Source organism: Camelus dromedarius, chromosome 7 (genome assembly GCF_036321535.1).
Source record: "Camelus dromedarius isolate mCamDro1 chromosome 7, mCamDro1.pat, whole genome shotgun sequence".
NCBI lineage: Eukaryota > Metazoa > Chordata > Mammalia > Artiodactyla > Camelidae > Camelus > Camelus dromedarius.
Window position 1 is genome coordinate 45,049,512 of NC_087442.1, and position 15,823 is coordinate 45,065,334.

Sequence of the window (15,823 nt, forward strand, 5' to 3'; positions counted from 1 at the left end):
TGGTAGGCAACCAATATAAACCCATCATAAGAAGTCCTTGTTGCATATTATAGACTATAAATTTGATTTTTATGGTGTATCATTAACTGACTCATTGGTTCATGTGTCTGGCTCTGTGTCTATGTTGACACACATATAAACAAACAGAATAAAATGTGCTAAGATCCAAAAGTCATAAATAATATACCTTACAATATATTAGCTTTTACATACCCCAAAATGTATTCATTGAACACTTTCCCATAAAACGCTTTAAAAAAGAAAAGAATTCTATGATTAAAAATGTTTGGAAAACACTGCTGACCATAGTCTCCTTTACATTTACATGAGGAACTAAATAGTAAAGACCCTGAGAAGTCCTGCACCAAAGAAGCCTGTGAGCTTGATTTAACTTAATGATTTTCAAATTTTCAGTGTTATTAGAGAAGTTCTTCTCTTTCTTCCCCAAATAGCTATCCGCTATAATCACTCTGGAACTGAAGTTCCTGAGAAACTTATGTCAGCAAACATGGTAAATAATAAGCCTTTCTGGAGCTGACCCTCTGTACCAGCTAAGTCAGACAGCAGGCATTCATTCTAGGCCACCTCTGCTGCTGACTAGCTGTGGGACTTTAACCTCTTGGGTTAAGCTCTCTGGGCCTCAATTGCCTCATTTATTGAATGTCCTAAAGTAGTTGTCCTGACTTTTTGGGCTCTCAAATTCTGTAATTCTCATCTGTGATTCATTGTTTTGCACTGAATAGAAATAATGTATACTGTTGCTTATTGTTACAAGGAGATTTTATGAAAGAGAGGGTTTTATTCGTAATAGAAGCAGAAACGGTGAGCAGATTTAGGATGGGAAAGCAAGGACTAGTGTAGGGCTGCTCCAGATAAAAGTGGGTATTCACATTCTGCCCTGGAAGGGAAAAAAGGAGGTTTTAGGGCTACTCCTCCTGCAGGCTGTAGAAGGTATTTGCAGTGAGAGAAATCTCCATTTATAAATGTAAAGGCTAAAAGTAGAACAAAATTAAACTCTGTTACATTATTTGCTATTCTTTTGTTCCTGGATTCTTTTCCTGTGTTGAGTTTTAATTGAATGGTCATTTTTAAAACTGTTTTGAGCTTATGGAAGCATTGAATAAAAAGCCAAGTATGTCACAATGATATCACTTTTATAGACTAAAAGCTCCAAGATATACATGAATTAAAGAGAAGCCAGATCATTTATCAAACGTAATTTAAATTCAGCATCAAAATCTGCCAAGCAATTATAGTCATGTAAATTATCAGTAAGTAAGTAGGACCATTAATCAAATTACCTAACGTACTTAAATGAAAGAACCATTTGGGTAGAATATGGGCTCAGGAGTGTTTTAAAACCACAAACATCCTGGAAAGTTTGAGAATTAGAGGAAGCTGATCACAGATTAGATCACTTTAGATATTTTAGATGTTAACATTTTATAGAAAATTTACCAAAATTTGTTTTTTGTTAAAAATAAGGGAAGAAATATAATGAGTCCTACTGGGTTGAGTGCTATAGGACAGCATGTTTTCTCACTTGCCTTAAAGCAATCCTGATGTATGGGCATGATCCTCACGTACAGATGTGGAAACCAAGGCTTTTTCCAAAATGTAAATAGCAACTAAGTGATAGAGGTGGGATTTCAGTCCACATTTCCTTTGTTACAAACTGTCATTCCCTTGTACCATGCTGCCTCCGGAGAGGTGGGGTCCGTGATGTTCATAACTTTCTGCTTCAAGAACTTACTCTTTTCTGATGCAGAGAAACTGCTCAAGAAGGAGCATATTAAACAATAGAGCTCAGGCAAATTATGAGGAAAGTACAGGAGTCCTTCAGGGCCACCTGTCTCCGTCCAGATGTGCCATCTGTACCCTCACCATCTCACTCAGACAGAGAACAGCATGGAAGCCTGTGGAAACGGGAAAGGTAGTGATCATCAGGTCAGTGATACATGCTCGTGGCCTTCTGTTCGGTCCGAAGCTCAGCCTGCGTCCCACTCTCAGTACCCGGAGAGGGTCTGAGAAATGGCCAGAGACAGTCTGGAAAAGAGATGCCACAACTGCCTTTCGATATTCAAATACCCCAGGAAAGAGGAATTAGTTCTGTTTGCCAATGAGACATTGAGACAAATGTCAAATGAGGAACAGGAAAGACTTTCTTAACCCCAGTCAAGTCTAAAGACAGAGTGAGCGGCGTTAGGACCCAGCGAATGCCCTGAGAAGTGTGGGCCCAAAGACTGTTTGACGAGGAGGTTTGGAGATGAGAGGAGTTGCTCCTTCTATGGTGGGCAGCCTTAGTGATCTTTGAGGTTCTTTGTAGCTCTGAGCATCTAAGACTTTCTATGTGGTTTTGTTTATTACCAGAGATCCATGCATGTGATACACTCATTTATAGCTTTCTGTTGTTTTAAGCTTTTTATTTTTCTCTAGCATCATGTTAGAAGTTAGTAAGAAAATACTCCTGTCGTAGAATATTCCTGACCTCTGGGATTTTTTGTCTTTAATGATTAATATAAACGTGGTCTCCCACGAGCAGCCTGTAACCGATGCCCTGTGTGTGCTGGATCATGAGGCTGCTGTGAATGACTATTTTAATGTGCTCCGAGTGGCCCTAAATAGTCATTTAAGAAATTTAGTGCATGGGGAGCTGGTCTGAGCCCTTTTGTTACATGGTTTAGAAAGCACTTAACATCTTAAAATTAAATATATAATGACTATGTAAGTTTCTGCTTATTTTATACCCACAAGAGTCTTGTCAGCTATACATTTTGAACCAAATAGTGTACATTCTACTGATTTAAAGACTTTAATAGTAGTCTTCTAGTTTGACTGAATGCCTTGCTTTGCTGCAGAGGATTTGATTTGGTGAAGTGGCAGCCAGCTGAGTGCCACATTTATTTAACTTAGAGCAATAAAAATGACAGTAAAAAATATTTTTTGTGACTATGTAAAGTGATGGACATTAACTAGACTTACTGTGGTCATCATTTCAAAATGTATACAAATATTAATCTTATGTTATATACCTGAAACTAATGTAATGCTCTGTATGCCAGTTATACCTCCATGAAGAAAAGAATGGATAGTAGTAAATAAATAAGTAAGGGAATGTACCAAAAAAAGTGAAGAGGTATTTCCCCAGGGCCACCCTCGGGTGGGTGTGGGTACCCTGTGGAGTTGCGGGGCCTGGGGGTGCCTGTCTAATTGGACAAAAAATGCAATGAGTGAGTTGACTGCCGGCCTTTTCCTCTCCAGCTGAGGCTGCTCATCTACTGCTCAACAGATTCTGGTCAATCCCTCATTCACAGAAACTCCACCCTGTGTACATTTGTTTATAAATGTTGTCCCAGCAAGACACTAAAGTATCCTCCTAAAACTGCTGCCCATATTTCAAAAGACTGCAGTCGTCAGCACTTTCATCCCCATCTGTTTCTTTCATCACTATCAATATTATTATTGCAGTAACATAAATTATTTATTATATGCTATGCGTTGGGCCAAGTGCTTTACCTACATTATCTTATTTAATCCCCATAACGATCCTATAAAGTGAATGTTATTATCCCTATTTATAAATGAGGAAACTGGGGTGCAGGTGTATCATATACTTGTCTGGGCTCCCGCAGTGAGTAAGTGATGGGGCTGGGAGGAGCCCAGAGCCGATGTTGGAGCCCATGCTATTGGTCGCTCTGTTGTGCTGCCCATGGTTTGGTTCAATTGAATTGTTTTAATCAAACAGCTAAGTGGGTTCCATAGACATTATTAGGAAATATAGTACCTGTTCACCCTTGACCCTTGTCTTCCATCGACAGAAGTACCATAATTTTTGTGGATGTTTAAACAAATTACTCATTTGTCCTGCTACTTTGTGCAGATACTCTAAGTCTGTTGCTCAACACCACAACCTCAGACAGGTTCAGGGACAACCCACCAAGAGGTTCAGCTGTCCATGTGGCTGTGGAATGAAGAGAGTAAGTCAGTCGTGTGTATTTAGCTTCTGTGACACTGAATCAGCCACTCTTGAGTAGCAATACCCCTAAAAATGCAACCACGGGGAATTCAGTAATATTGTCAGGCCTCTGGAGAAGATGTCTTGGCCTCTTCCTTCTTCCTGACCTTCTAAAACCAAACAGAATAAAGGAGATTGGAAAGATAGTATTCAAATATGATCCCCAAGATCAGTAATTCAGAAGACAGTTGCCTTATCCCTAGCCGACAACTTGTACATTATGTGATCAAAACTTGGTGAATTTTTTGCCATATGTGTAAGCAGTTTTTAAAACTATGGTTCAGGCATCCAAGTGCCTAATAGCACTGAGCTCTCATTGTACTTGAATGTTCACTATTGTGGATGGCGTAGGCAAATGCCAAGTTGAAAGGTAGGGAATTCTGGGTCAGGCAACTGGAAGGACTAACAAGGAAGAGGGTAGATAACACCTTATTTGGAAATAATTGCAAACTTACAGACAAGTTGCAAGACTAATACAAGGAATTCCCTTAAATCCTTTACCCAAATTCACCATTTTTAATATTATGCCACATTTATCTTTTTCTCTACTCACACAGTGCACACAAACACATATATGTGTGCACACGTGGGTGTGTTTATTTTTCTGAATCATGTGAGAGTAGGAATCATACATCATGTCTTTTTTTAAGCCAGGAAATTTAGCACTGAAACAGTACTTTTTACCTATTTTGTCTTTCATATTCAAATATTGTCAATTATCCCCATAATGTCCCTTAATAGGTCCTTTCCTGTTCAATGCAGGATCTAGTCCACGTCACAGACTGCGTTTAATTGTCACGCCTCTTTAGTCTCCTTTAATTGGGCACCATTCCTCTCTTTCTTTTTTCTTTGATGAAATTGACACCTTGGAAGAATACAGATCAATTAAAAAAATAGGATAGTCTTCATTTGGGGGTTGTTTGATTCTTCCTCCTGATCAGATTCAGACGGCCTGTCCCTGGCTGGTGTACAATGTAAACGAGGCTGCGTCTTTTAGGGTCTCACACAAAGGCCACCGACTCTCATTGGTGATTAATTTTGGACACCTGGTTAAGGTGCTGTCTAGGTTCTCCTCCACATTGTTACCATTTTTCCCCTGACAACCAATAAGTTCTGTTTTCAAACACGTCCAGTCTTTGGGAATACAAACTAAATGTTGATCATTGAGAATCCAGGAGTACTGTCCTTTCCAGTGGCAAAACATCTTGATGATAAGTTATAAAGTCATGGAATTTTGTAGTGGGTAGAGGCTTTGGAGTTGACAAATGTGTGTGATTTTTAAATTTTTCATAGACTTTATTTTTTTGGAATAGTTTTAGATTCGCAGCAACTTGAGCAAGAAGTACAGAGTCCCCTCCTCCCCACACAGTCTCCTCCACTGTCAGCATCCCACCAGCGTGGTCAATTTGTTAACCATCAATGAGCCTATGTTGATACATCATTGTCACCCAGAGTCCACAGTTTACATTCGGGTTCACCTTGGTGTTATACGTTCCAGATGTGGTGGGGTGTTTTTTTTTTTTTTAAGTTAATTTAGATGTACATTTGCTGGACTCAAAATATTCATGGCTGTTACTTTTCTAAGTTCTTCTACAAGAAAGACATCTCTTTGTATCTTGTTTTTAATGATGCCTCTTCCTTTATTCCTTTTTATAATGATTATACCTTTATAGTTTACTTCACTTTAAGGTCAGCTTTTAATACCATATCGACGGAGAGGGAGAAACTGAAGCAACTGATGGAACAGGATGTCTCCGCCTCCCCCTCTGCCCAGGTCCTCGGTCTGAAGCGTGCCCTGTCATCCGTAAGTTACATGTCTGTGTCCCAGAAATGCCTGACAGCATGTCCAGGGTCATGAACTTTTTATATTTTCCATCTCCATGGGTGTGTTGAAAATTCATGGTTTACATCGTTGTGTTGAAAATTCACGAGAAAACCAAAACACATTATCCAAATTATATTCTGACCTTTCGTCAATTCTGCTTATTCTAAACCCCAAAGCTGAGCCTACCCCAGGTCTTAGTAGTTAGTATTTCATTGAGCATTAGATATTTTGTTTGGTTTCCTCCTGTTTATCTTGATTTTCCTGTTTTTGTGAAGCTTTTGTTGTATGTTTGTGTGTCTTACAGACCCTTGTTAATGCTTACAAAATCTGACAGTTTGCAGATTCCGTACCTAAGACTTCACAGGCTTAGATTGACTTTCCAGATGACAGGTACAGGCAGCAGAGTGAAATTTTGAATTCACACTCTCATCTTCTCTACTGCACTGCTCTGATCCTATTTACCTGTTTACAGCACGTCTCTTTCAAAGACGGGAAAGTGATTTGATTTGATTGTACAAAAACATTTAGCTCCCACCCGCTCCCCCTTGAGCACGAGCCATAAGGAGTGTCAGGTAATCATTGCGTCTTCATAACAACAGAAAAATCACTGCCAAGCCTCAGATGTTTTTGAGTAAGCCATCCTGTCATTCACTGTCTCCTTTTTTTCATCAATTCCAGTTTATTCCTCAGAAGAGCTGGGCTCCATTGAAGTGGGATGTCCCAGAACTCTGCTTTGAATAGCTGACAGTGCCTGGCTGCTCCCTCTGTATCTAACAAAAAGCTGAAGAACTTTGGAGATAACATACTTATTTGCTCCTACTCTTGCTTATACTTTGGAATCCCTACTATAAAGAGAGAGAGTGTGTGTTCACACGTGTGAAATCACCATCGGAAGCAGTACTGAACTTGCGATTTAGGGTCACGTAGGGGAGGTGAATGTTAGGATCTTGTTTTCAGAGTCCACTTCAAGCAGTGAGAGGACTAGGGAATATCCATTCATGTTTTCTACTCATCATCTAACTGACAAAAGTAAAGTGATGCACTTGGTGTCACGTTAGTGGTAAACACATAACCAGTGGTACCTACTGTTCTTGTAAAATACTTAAGGAACAGTCACTCAGTTGAACATTCCCAGTATGTTATCTTTGAAAGAAATAAAAAATAGCATGGATTTATTTCCTACTTAGAGTTTTAATATTGTCTGCCCTGAGGAGCTCTGGGATTTTTCAGGTCAGAGATGGAAATACCCACTTGTGGTTTGTAATGGACAGCCAGCCACACACTGGGTATTACTTTGGTTTGAGAGAAGCAAGGTGGGTTTTTTTTTTGGTTTTTTTTTCCAAGTTTATTTTTCAGTGGTGAAAAGCATTTCTTATTGTTCCCAGTAGGCTGGCCTTTAGTGCATTTGGTAGTTACCTCTGATGGGCTTCCCTGTGGTCTTCCTCTCCCCTGGCCTCCTTCTGTGGAGGTCCAGCCTCATTTTGTTAATCTGTTTGTCCAGTAGAGACCATGAGACCCACTTGGCCATGGTATCTCAGACCAAAGTCAGTACCTTCCCTAAGGAATTTTCTCTTACCCATGTTAAGGAATTTGGAAACTTACAATAAAACAGAATGAATCTTTAATTTTTGGCTTGGATTTTTGATTAGATTTAAGACTTGTTTTATTTAAAAATAAAATTTTAGAGTTATCTCAGGGCTATTAGAATGGATATGTTTGTGCTATATGCAGTCTTTGCGTTTTTCTTTCTCCTGGTTGTGGCTTACAAAGGAAAGAGAAGCTACTAAAATGACACATCTTTCAGGCCATGCTAAGATTCTAAGCCACTGGTACAGATTCCAGCCACTTACACCAAGACACCAGCAACGTACTGGCCAAAGTGAGTGCCCCATCGAGATTGTTACATGTAGTTCTGTGATTTAGGAAACATTTATTCATTGTTTCCTAAATGATTCTCGAGAATTTCCAAATAACCCATTCCATCTGTGGTTACTGAAAAATAAAGCCAAAATTCTTGTTTGAGATCCAGGCCGTGGACTAGACATGGGCATCCTTCTATGCCCTCAGCAGGTAGACCCTGTGGGCCCTGATGGGTGGGAAAGGCTCTGAGCTTCTTGGAAGAGAGTCAGAAAGACAGACAGACAGGATGGGTCTGTGTGCGGACACCTGGGGAGCTGATTTTGGGAGTGTCTGCTGGGCCAATCAAGTGAACCTATCTCTTTCTAAAGACAGATCATCTGGAGAACAGTTGATCACAAAGCACTCAGGGTATCAGCATGAAAGAAACACCTTCCTTTTCCTTTCTCGTCCCTTCCTAGTTGGGAGGTTAGCAATAGCGGGTCAGACCTGCCCAGGGAGGAATGAAAGAGGTCCAAGGTGGGCTCACAGGTGCTTGCATCTCATAACCCACCCCCTTCCCAGGGCCCTGAGTCTTAGCCTTTACTCAGGTAAGTGAGCTCTTTTTTTTTTTAATGAAATATCTTAGTCATGAAGAATAAGTATAAAACAATCAATATCTATATTGTAAAACAGTGAAATTAATCCTCGACAGAGTCTGCTCAGCACACTTTCTAAAATCCAGTTCAACTAATGTGATAATTAAGTAACATTAAAATCCATCCACTCATAAGGGGTGCGAGCAGCATTTTTATTGAAGATGAGAGAGAGGCTTGGACTCTTGAGGAGGGAGCTGATCAAGGAAGGAGACTAAAGACAGCTGGGAAGGGGGAGGGGCCGAGAAACCACTAGTAATAAGAGCTGTAGGAGTTGGTGATTTCCTTCTCCACCGACAGGAAAGCCTTACTAACCCCTCTTTCCATGCCTGTAAGTGAGATTCTAGAAGAGCCTTCATTTCCAGTCTTTAATATCTTGTATCTGCCAGACATTTTAGAACCAGTATCCTGTTGGATAATGTTCAAGAAAAAAGGTCCAGGAAGTGCCCTCTCAGGGTTCTGCCATGCTGGGCCCACCGCTGTGCTCTTCTGAAACCTCCATTTATTAACGGAGCCCCACTATTTTTAACGTGTTCCAGGCCCTAGCACAAAACACAGATCTTAAAGAACGCTTACGCAGAATCCATGCTGAGTCTCTGCTCCTCGACCCCCCTGCTGCTGCCAAGTCGGGGGACAGTCTGGCAGAGGTGGGTAAGGCTCCGGTCTGGTAATGTCACCGCGTCCCACCCCCACCTGACGTCCTCTGTCCCCCGGGGTGCTGCTCCATCACTACGGCGGTTTCCTTGAAAGGAGGCTGCTAGCTGCACTTGGAAACTGCTGCTTCCCCCCAGATCTCTTCTTCCCTTTGTATTTCTCTCCCCCATTCTCCTCCTGAGGATCACCTTTTTCTCTTGATTTTGCTGGATGGGGGCGGTGGGGGGCAGTAGAGAGATTTTCTCCTGTTGTTTCTGAAAGAACCCAACTCTCCCTGACCTACAGTATCCCAGTGCCCTGCCGGCTTCCTTTGCTCCCTCTCTGAGAACCACTGTCCTCTTTCTTTGTGACTGTTTCCTTTCTCCTGTTCCTTCAATTTTTTTTTTAATCTGGAAACACAACTGTACTTTCTGAGGGGGAAAAATGACTACAATTGAAGTGTCTTGGTCAGTTAATAGTACATTAAAAATGTCTTTTCTCAAGACTCAGGATGTTTGTCCAAAATAGCCTTTGAATGTGTTTAAAATGAGAAACTTCAGAAAAATACAAGTGGGTTACTTGAAAAATCAGTAGAAAAGGCTAATGAAGGTCAAAATTGTTTTTGACGATCTCTTATAGTTACATGCCTTCCTCAAAGTGTGCTAAATTTTTCATTAACGAATGTGTTAGACTGAGAGCATTTAAAAAAAAATAAGGAAGGTCAGATACGGGGGGACGGGGTAAGTTATTTGAAGGGGTTTCTCATGTTTAATCTTAATCCATCTTCCTCCTTTTTCTGTCCTCAAAACAAAACCCAGACACAAAACCTTTGCTCCCTGGGAAGCTGTTGTGTCAGGTGGTGGGAAAACTAGGTGCTGAGATCAGTCAGACGGCAAGGCCCGGACTTCCACCTCTGCGTGGGGCACAGGCTGTGCCACATGCTGACGGGTCCTCTTCCGACGGGGTGGTGCCCTTTCTCTGCAGAGGCCCATCGGCCCCTCTTTCCTTCTGAGATAACATGTCAGTGGTTGACTGTGAAATTCCTCTGCACCTTCTTCTGCCCCCTAAGAGATCTTTTCAACTTTAGCCCAGACCTAAACTGAGTCCCCTGCAGGACTGAGCACCTAAACATTACCTACAGGGGCCTTCATGTCAGGCCTGGGCAGAGAAACGTGCTCCCAGGTGGGCTCGTTTGCTAACCGTAACCCGCCATCACTGAGGGTGGCGTGCTGCCCAGCACCGTGGCATTCTCTGCAGTTTCACGCCTGTTCCCAGGCAGCTCTTAACCTTTTAAATTGTCACCTAATTACACTGATCTATTTAACAAGCTATTAAAGAGGTAAGTGGCAAGTTGACCTTCATTTCTGGCTTTATAAATTTATGCTCAGCATGTATACTTGGGGCTATTTACATTTTGGAAAGGGGACCAAAGCCGCAGGTCTTTTAAAATGCATGTTTGTAAACTGATCTCACCAGTAAAGTACCTGAAGGCTTAAGTGCTGTACATTGTCTGTGAGGAGGGGCAGGAACATCCCTCAGGCTCACACCGTCCAGAATAACTTTCTGGAGTTAATGATGCAGTTGTCTCCTTGACCTAGTTCCTCTTGCAGTGATTTTCTGTTATCTGTGTTTTATCCTGCTTTTCATAGAATGACTCCATCTAACTTCCCCAGTGAGGGAAAGGCCATTGTTGCCTTCAGGAGATAAGAGTGAGTGGAAGTGGCTGCCCCAGAGCCTGAAAACTAGACTCCGATGACTTTTTGCAGGCTCCTCACAGTGTTGGAATGGCAGTCCCCACAGTGGTCTCAGCCCCGGGTGCTCCGTCTATTTAGGACCCCTTACTTTCTTTGCTTACTTTCTGTTTCCTTTTAGCTGCACAAATTACCTATCTTTGGTGTTCTAAAATCCACTTGGATTCTAAAATCTCCCCTCTCCTATCAAAAAGTACTCTCTCATTCTATCAAGTCCTTCTATTTTAAATTTCTGAATGTGAATATTTACTATAATCAGGTTATAAGTTCTTAGATTAGTGTTGTTTTAGATTCCAAATGAAAGGCCAAGTGAATTTGAGGATGACATCCTACTAAATCTAAAGTCTATTTAAGAGACTCAATAAGCAAGAACTTGAAAGAAAATTCTAAAAGAGGAGGAAATTTGACCCTTTTAATTGCCCATTTGCTAAATTTCATATACACCTGAATGCATTATCTCACAAAACTCTAACCATGGCTCTGTGAGACAGGTGATATATAGTTTCATTTTAGAGACAAAGAAACTAAAGCCCAGAGAGGTTAAGTAACTTTCTCCAGGGCACACAGCGAGTAAGAGATAGAGCTGTGATTTCAGTCCACGTCTAATGAGTCCCGAGCACTTGTTTTCTCAGCAGCATCACGCTGCTGTGTGGTGAGGAGTGACCCTCCAAGCCAGGAATAAAACACTTGGTGAAGCTCCAATCATGAAAATACGGTGGTGGTGGGTAAGGATGGGACAGGATAGCCATTTCAGGCATAACACCATTTTGTATATATTAAAAAAGAAATATATGATAGAAGAGGCTCAAAAATCAATGGGAACGAGATGGATTTTTCAATAAGTTAGGCTGATACATCTCAAAAGCAGTTTTGGAAGCAGTTTAAATCTTTCTATCACACACTCTGATGAATCACTAGTGAATTAAATTCAAACTGAAAAATATTTGAATATTTATCAAATTGTCAGAGTAAGGAGGACTTCCTAAATGTGGAAGCAATAGAAAAAATACAAAAGAAATGTTGGCTAAATTTGGATTTTTTTTTTTTAAGGAGCAAAATGGTATATGTAAAAAAATAAGAAGGCAAATAATAGACTAGGAAAAAATATTTCCAGTGAAAACGACAGCTTAGATAATGTTAAATAGGTGATAACATCTTTAATATGTAAGTAATAAGGAAGAACAAGCAACTTAAGGCCTTAACAAATAAATGGGGAAGAAGACACAATTCACACACAAAAATACCAAATACAGACAGTTTTTTAAGACTTTTTATTTTGTGATACTTTTAAATTTACAGGAAGTTACAAAGACATGCAGAGGGAGGCCCGTGCGTCCTGTCCTAGCCTCCCTCCCCATTAACATCTTAACAGCCAGGTTTTTTTTTTTAAGGAAAACATGTTCAACCTAATTCTTAATGAAGAAATGAAAATTAAAACAATTAGAGTAGAACAAAATTTGTCTAAATTAGAGTATTCAGTGGCCATAAAGATGTAGAGAAAATAGAGCTTCCCCTCCTTGTTGGTGTAAGTAGGTGATACACGTTTTACCTGGAACGCTTTTAGTAATTCTACTTCTGAGAACTGAGTCTAAGAAATAATGAGACACCGGCAAAGACACATTTGCAAATGTGCTTACAATCTTTACCAATTTGGAAATAACCTTAATTTCCAATAAATGAAATGGTTACTCTGTGACACACATATATAATAAATCTATCAGCTAAAGTTCATTGCCTCAAAGAACTTTTAACAGCTTGGGGGAAAGTTACAATATAATGTTAAGTAAACATGACAGACTATATAAAGACTATGTACAGTAGGATCCCAGTTTTTCAAACTTAAAAAAAATCTAAAAACAAATATTTTAACATAAAAAATACAGCCACAGGTTAATAGGGGACACACCTGGGTGATGACATTTTAAGTGACATTTATTCACATCTTTCTGTATTTTCTGTTTTGAACACATTCCTTTTATATTCAGAATGAATGTTAATTTAAGAAGTTATCATGGTACAGTGTTGTTTGGGGGAAATTTATTAAACTAGGTAGGTAGGTAGATAGATGACAATTATTTGGCAAAACTATATATATATAGGTAAAGAATTGGAGAGAACTGTATAAAATGCTTACAGTGGTTGTTCTGGTGTCATGGGATTATGAGTATTCTTGCCTCCCTTTTCTCTGCTTGTTTATCTTTTTGTGATGTAAGAAATAGATAAACAACCACTCATACCTTACAAACTTGAGGGGTTATTATTGACTTGAACTGACCAGATTAATATTTTAATACATGAAGTCCTGGGCTGTGCAGGACACTGGGCTGGGGGCCGGGGGCCCTGCGGTCCTGCTGAGTTTCAGGTGGGTAGCGAGACGAAGTTGCTGGAATAATGCAACACCGGACAGGGCTAGGACTAGGTATGTTATTTTCAGTGTTGATCAGCCAAGAAATCCTTCTAACCTATCAGCCTCAAGGAGAAAGATACAGCGAGAGACAGAGTGACTGGTACTAAATTAATGAGAACAAGTAAATAAATCATTAGAGCCTGAGGTGTCGGTGGCCCAGCAGAGACACAGGACAGCTCTGCCGTTTCAGGGAGCATTGTGGGAGCTCAGCTGTTCCCCACACCAGCGTGTCTCCTCTTGTGAGGAGAGAGACCCTGCCCTTCAAGGTGACAGCTGTGACGCTTATTTATAGATCCTAAAGGGATCTTTCTCTTTGTTAGAATGGAGAAGAAGCCTGCTTTTCAGAAGGCTATATGGATATTAAAATAGGTAGGATCTTTTAGATCTTAATTAGGAAAAAGCTAAGAGGAAGGGATGCAGATTTAAATGTGTTCCTAAAGTAAACATTCCCTAAAGAGACCACTTGACCTTTACAATTATGAAAATCCACCAGGGGTCCTCCTGTTACAGCATCCCCATCTGAGTTATAATTTGTTTCTGAGACTGAGGGGTGTGTCCTGCACTTAGAAAACTTCTGGGAAAGGCTTTAAGTTTTGTTCCCCAAATTATTCTGGGACTCATTTCTCAGGCACATAAAGGCATAGAAGCAGCTCCTTTATCAGCCCAGTGAGAAACGTGAGCAGTTGGGAAGTTCAGGGAACAGTCTTTTCTGATTCAAAGGAATCAAGTCATCTTGTCCCAAATTCATTCTCATCCCTCAGGGTCTAGTCAGGTGTCATCTCTTCTGTGAAGCCCTCTCCAACTAAGGCCCCTGATAGAATCAGCCTCTCCTTCCTCGCCGCTTCCGCAGGGCCTTCTGTGTCGCGGTCTTGGGCTCATGTGTGTAGGGTGCGTCCTCTGTATCCCTCTCTTGGGCCAGAAACCTCGTCCTGTTCATTGTCATGTCCCACCACCGCCAGCACAAAGCAGCTGCTCAATTTCTTGAGTCAAATTGACTTTTCACTGTGCTTGAATAGAAAGCACATTCCCAAAGTATTTAGGTCCTTCCCAGAGGAAAAGTCCAGACTCAGTGACGCAGGGAACGGAGTGTCAGCAAGAGGAGAAAATCATGATATTCTGTTGTGTTGTTTGTGGAGAGGCTTATAAAGGGGACTGGGGACTTCGCTTGCAGAGTCAGTGTGGTTGGAGAGAGACAGAGAATTTATCTCATTTATCCATGAATAATGAATAATCTGCCACCAGGGACTCTTCTGGACCAAAGCACACTGTTTATTTGTCAGGAGATGCTTCAGAAGCAGCCTGCGGGACTCTGGGAGAAAATAGAGGCAGAAGAAAGCTGTGTTGCTCTGAACCAGCCATGCAAAGACATGCATTCAGTACAATTCAGAGGAAATTGTAGGGTGAAAAGAAACATCCTGCCCTGGTAGAGAATAAAAGGATATGATTCAGAGAGCGCTGGAATTTTTCCCGTCTTACACAGAACAAAACCTGACCTGCACAATCTTGTTTTTGCTTTGAGATTTGTTATGTGTGTCTGAGCTGTGATAGTGCCTGTAAGTGAGGTGCCCATTTAGGGGAGACCTTTGCTTGTTGTGTTTCACGTGAGGCTTGCCTCTCCTTTGCTCTGGAGCTGCCCTCTGCCTTGAGCTGCCTGTGTGTCTTGGCCGTCACCTTGTGCATCGTGCAGCAGGAGCAGTTGTTTGTTTTGCTTCCCTTGAGGCTGTTTCTAAATACACACATTTTTGGTTTTGTCTTTCAAATAGGAAAACTCCAGAGACGACAGTCGAGCCCTGGTCCATCAGCTTTCCAATGAAAGCAGACTCTCCATCACTGACTCCCTTTCAGAGTTTTTTGATGCACAGGAAGTTCTGTTGTCTCCAAGCTCTTCAGAAAATGAGGTTTGAGCACTGTTTTCAGTTACGTGCCTGAAAAAAATCTCTTTTGGGGGGAGGGATCGCTCAGTGGTAGAGCACATGCTTAGCATGCACGAGGTCCTGGGTACAATCCTCAGTACCTCCGTTAAAAAAAAAATCTTTTGTTGCTTTACCCGTTTAGTAAATATCCATATTTAGAAACACTAAAACTCAATGAACCTTTTTATCATTAAACTCTGAGGATCTTCTTATAACTCATACTCCAAAAAGCACAAAAGGCTATAAGATCTTAGGAAAAAAAGGTGGTGAAAGTAAGTGTTGGGCACGTCTTGGTTTCTGTTATTTGATTCGTTACACTTCTTTTCAATTATAGGCTAAGTATTTTGATTACTAACTATGTGATAATGTGTTATATCCACCACAGGGCTAGGCGTTAGTATCCTGTATATTTTTTAATCATTGATTTTGCTCTATAGTAATTTATAGTATATAATTATTGTTATGTTAATAATTACAATATGGTCATTGTAATTAATTTATAATTATATTGCTGTGTGTGTACGGATAATTTTTCCCCTTCAGTAGAGAAGTACTAATACTGTTTATCTATTAATTTCTGTAGAAGATTCTTTTTTTCACAAGTAGTTCAAAGACAAATTGTGATTCATTCTACTCAAACACTAACAGACTCTGAAAAAGCAGTCTGAACTAATATGAATTTTTATAATAACTGAAATCTGGAGTTTACTTGTATTTTCCTTGTGAGAATGAACCAAGAAAGCATTAGAATTTTAATAATGGGTATTTTCTGTGAACACCTTATAGG

The 15,823-nt window shown here is 40.5% G+C and overlaps 1 protein-coding gene across 8 annotated transcripts in view; it reads left to right on the forward strand.

Moving 5' to 3' along the window:
• The window catches only part of OSBPL3 (oxysterol binding protein like 3), a 162,072-nt gene that overhangs the window by 109,703 nt on the left and 36,546 nt on the right, over positions 1–15,823 (forward strand). For 6 of the 8 annotated variants that reach the window (XM_031455064.2, XM_031455063.2, XM_031455065.2 and 3 more), the window contains 3 exons: positions 5,689–5,819; positions 8,872–8,979; positions 14,887–15,021. In XM_031455064.2, the coding sequence (XP_031310924.1) occupies positions 5,689–5,819; positions 8,872–8,979; positions 14,887–15,021 (374 nt within the window). The remainder of the gene's footprint in view (positions 1–5,688; positions 5,820–8,871; positions 8,980–14,886; positions 15,022–15,823) is intronic. The other 2 variants (XM_031455066.2, XM_031455068.2) reach the window with 1 other exon arrangement.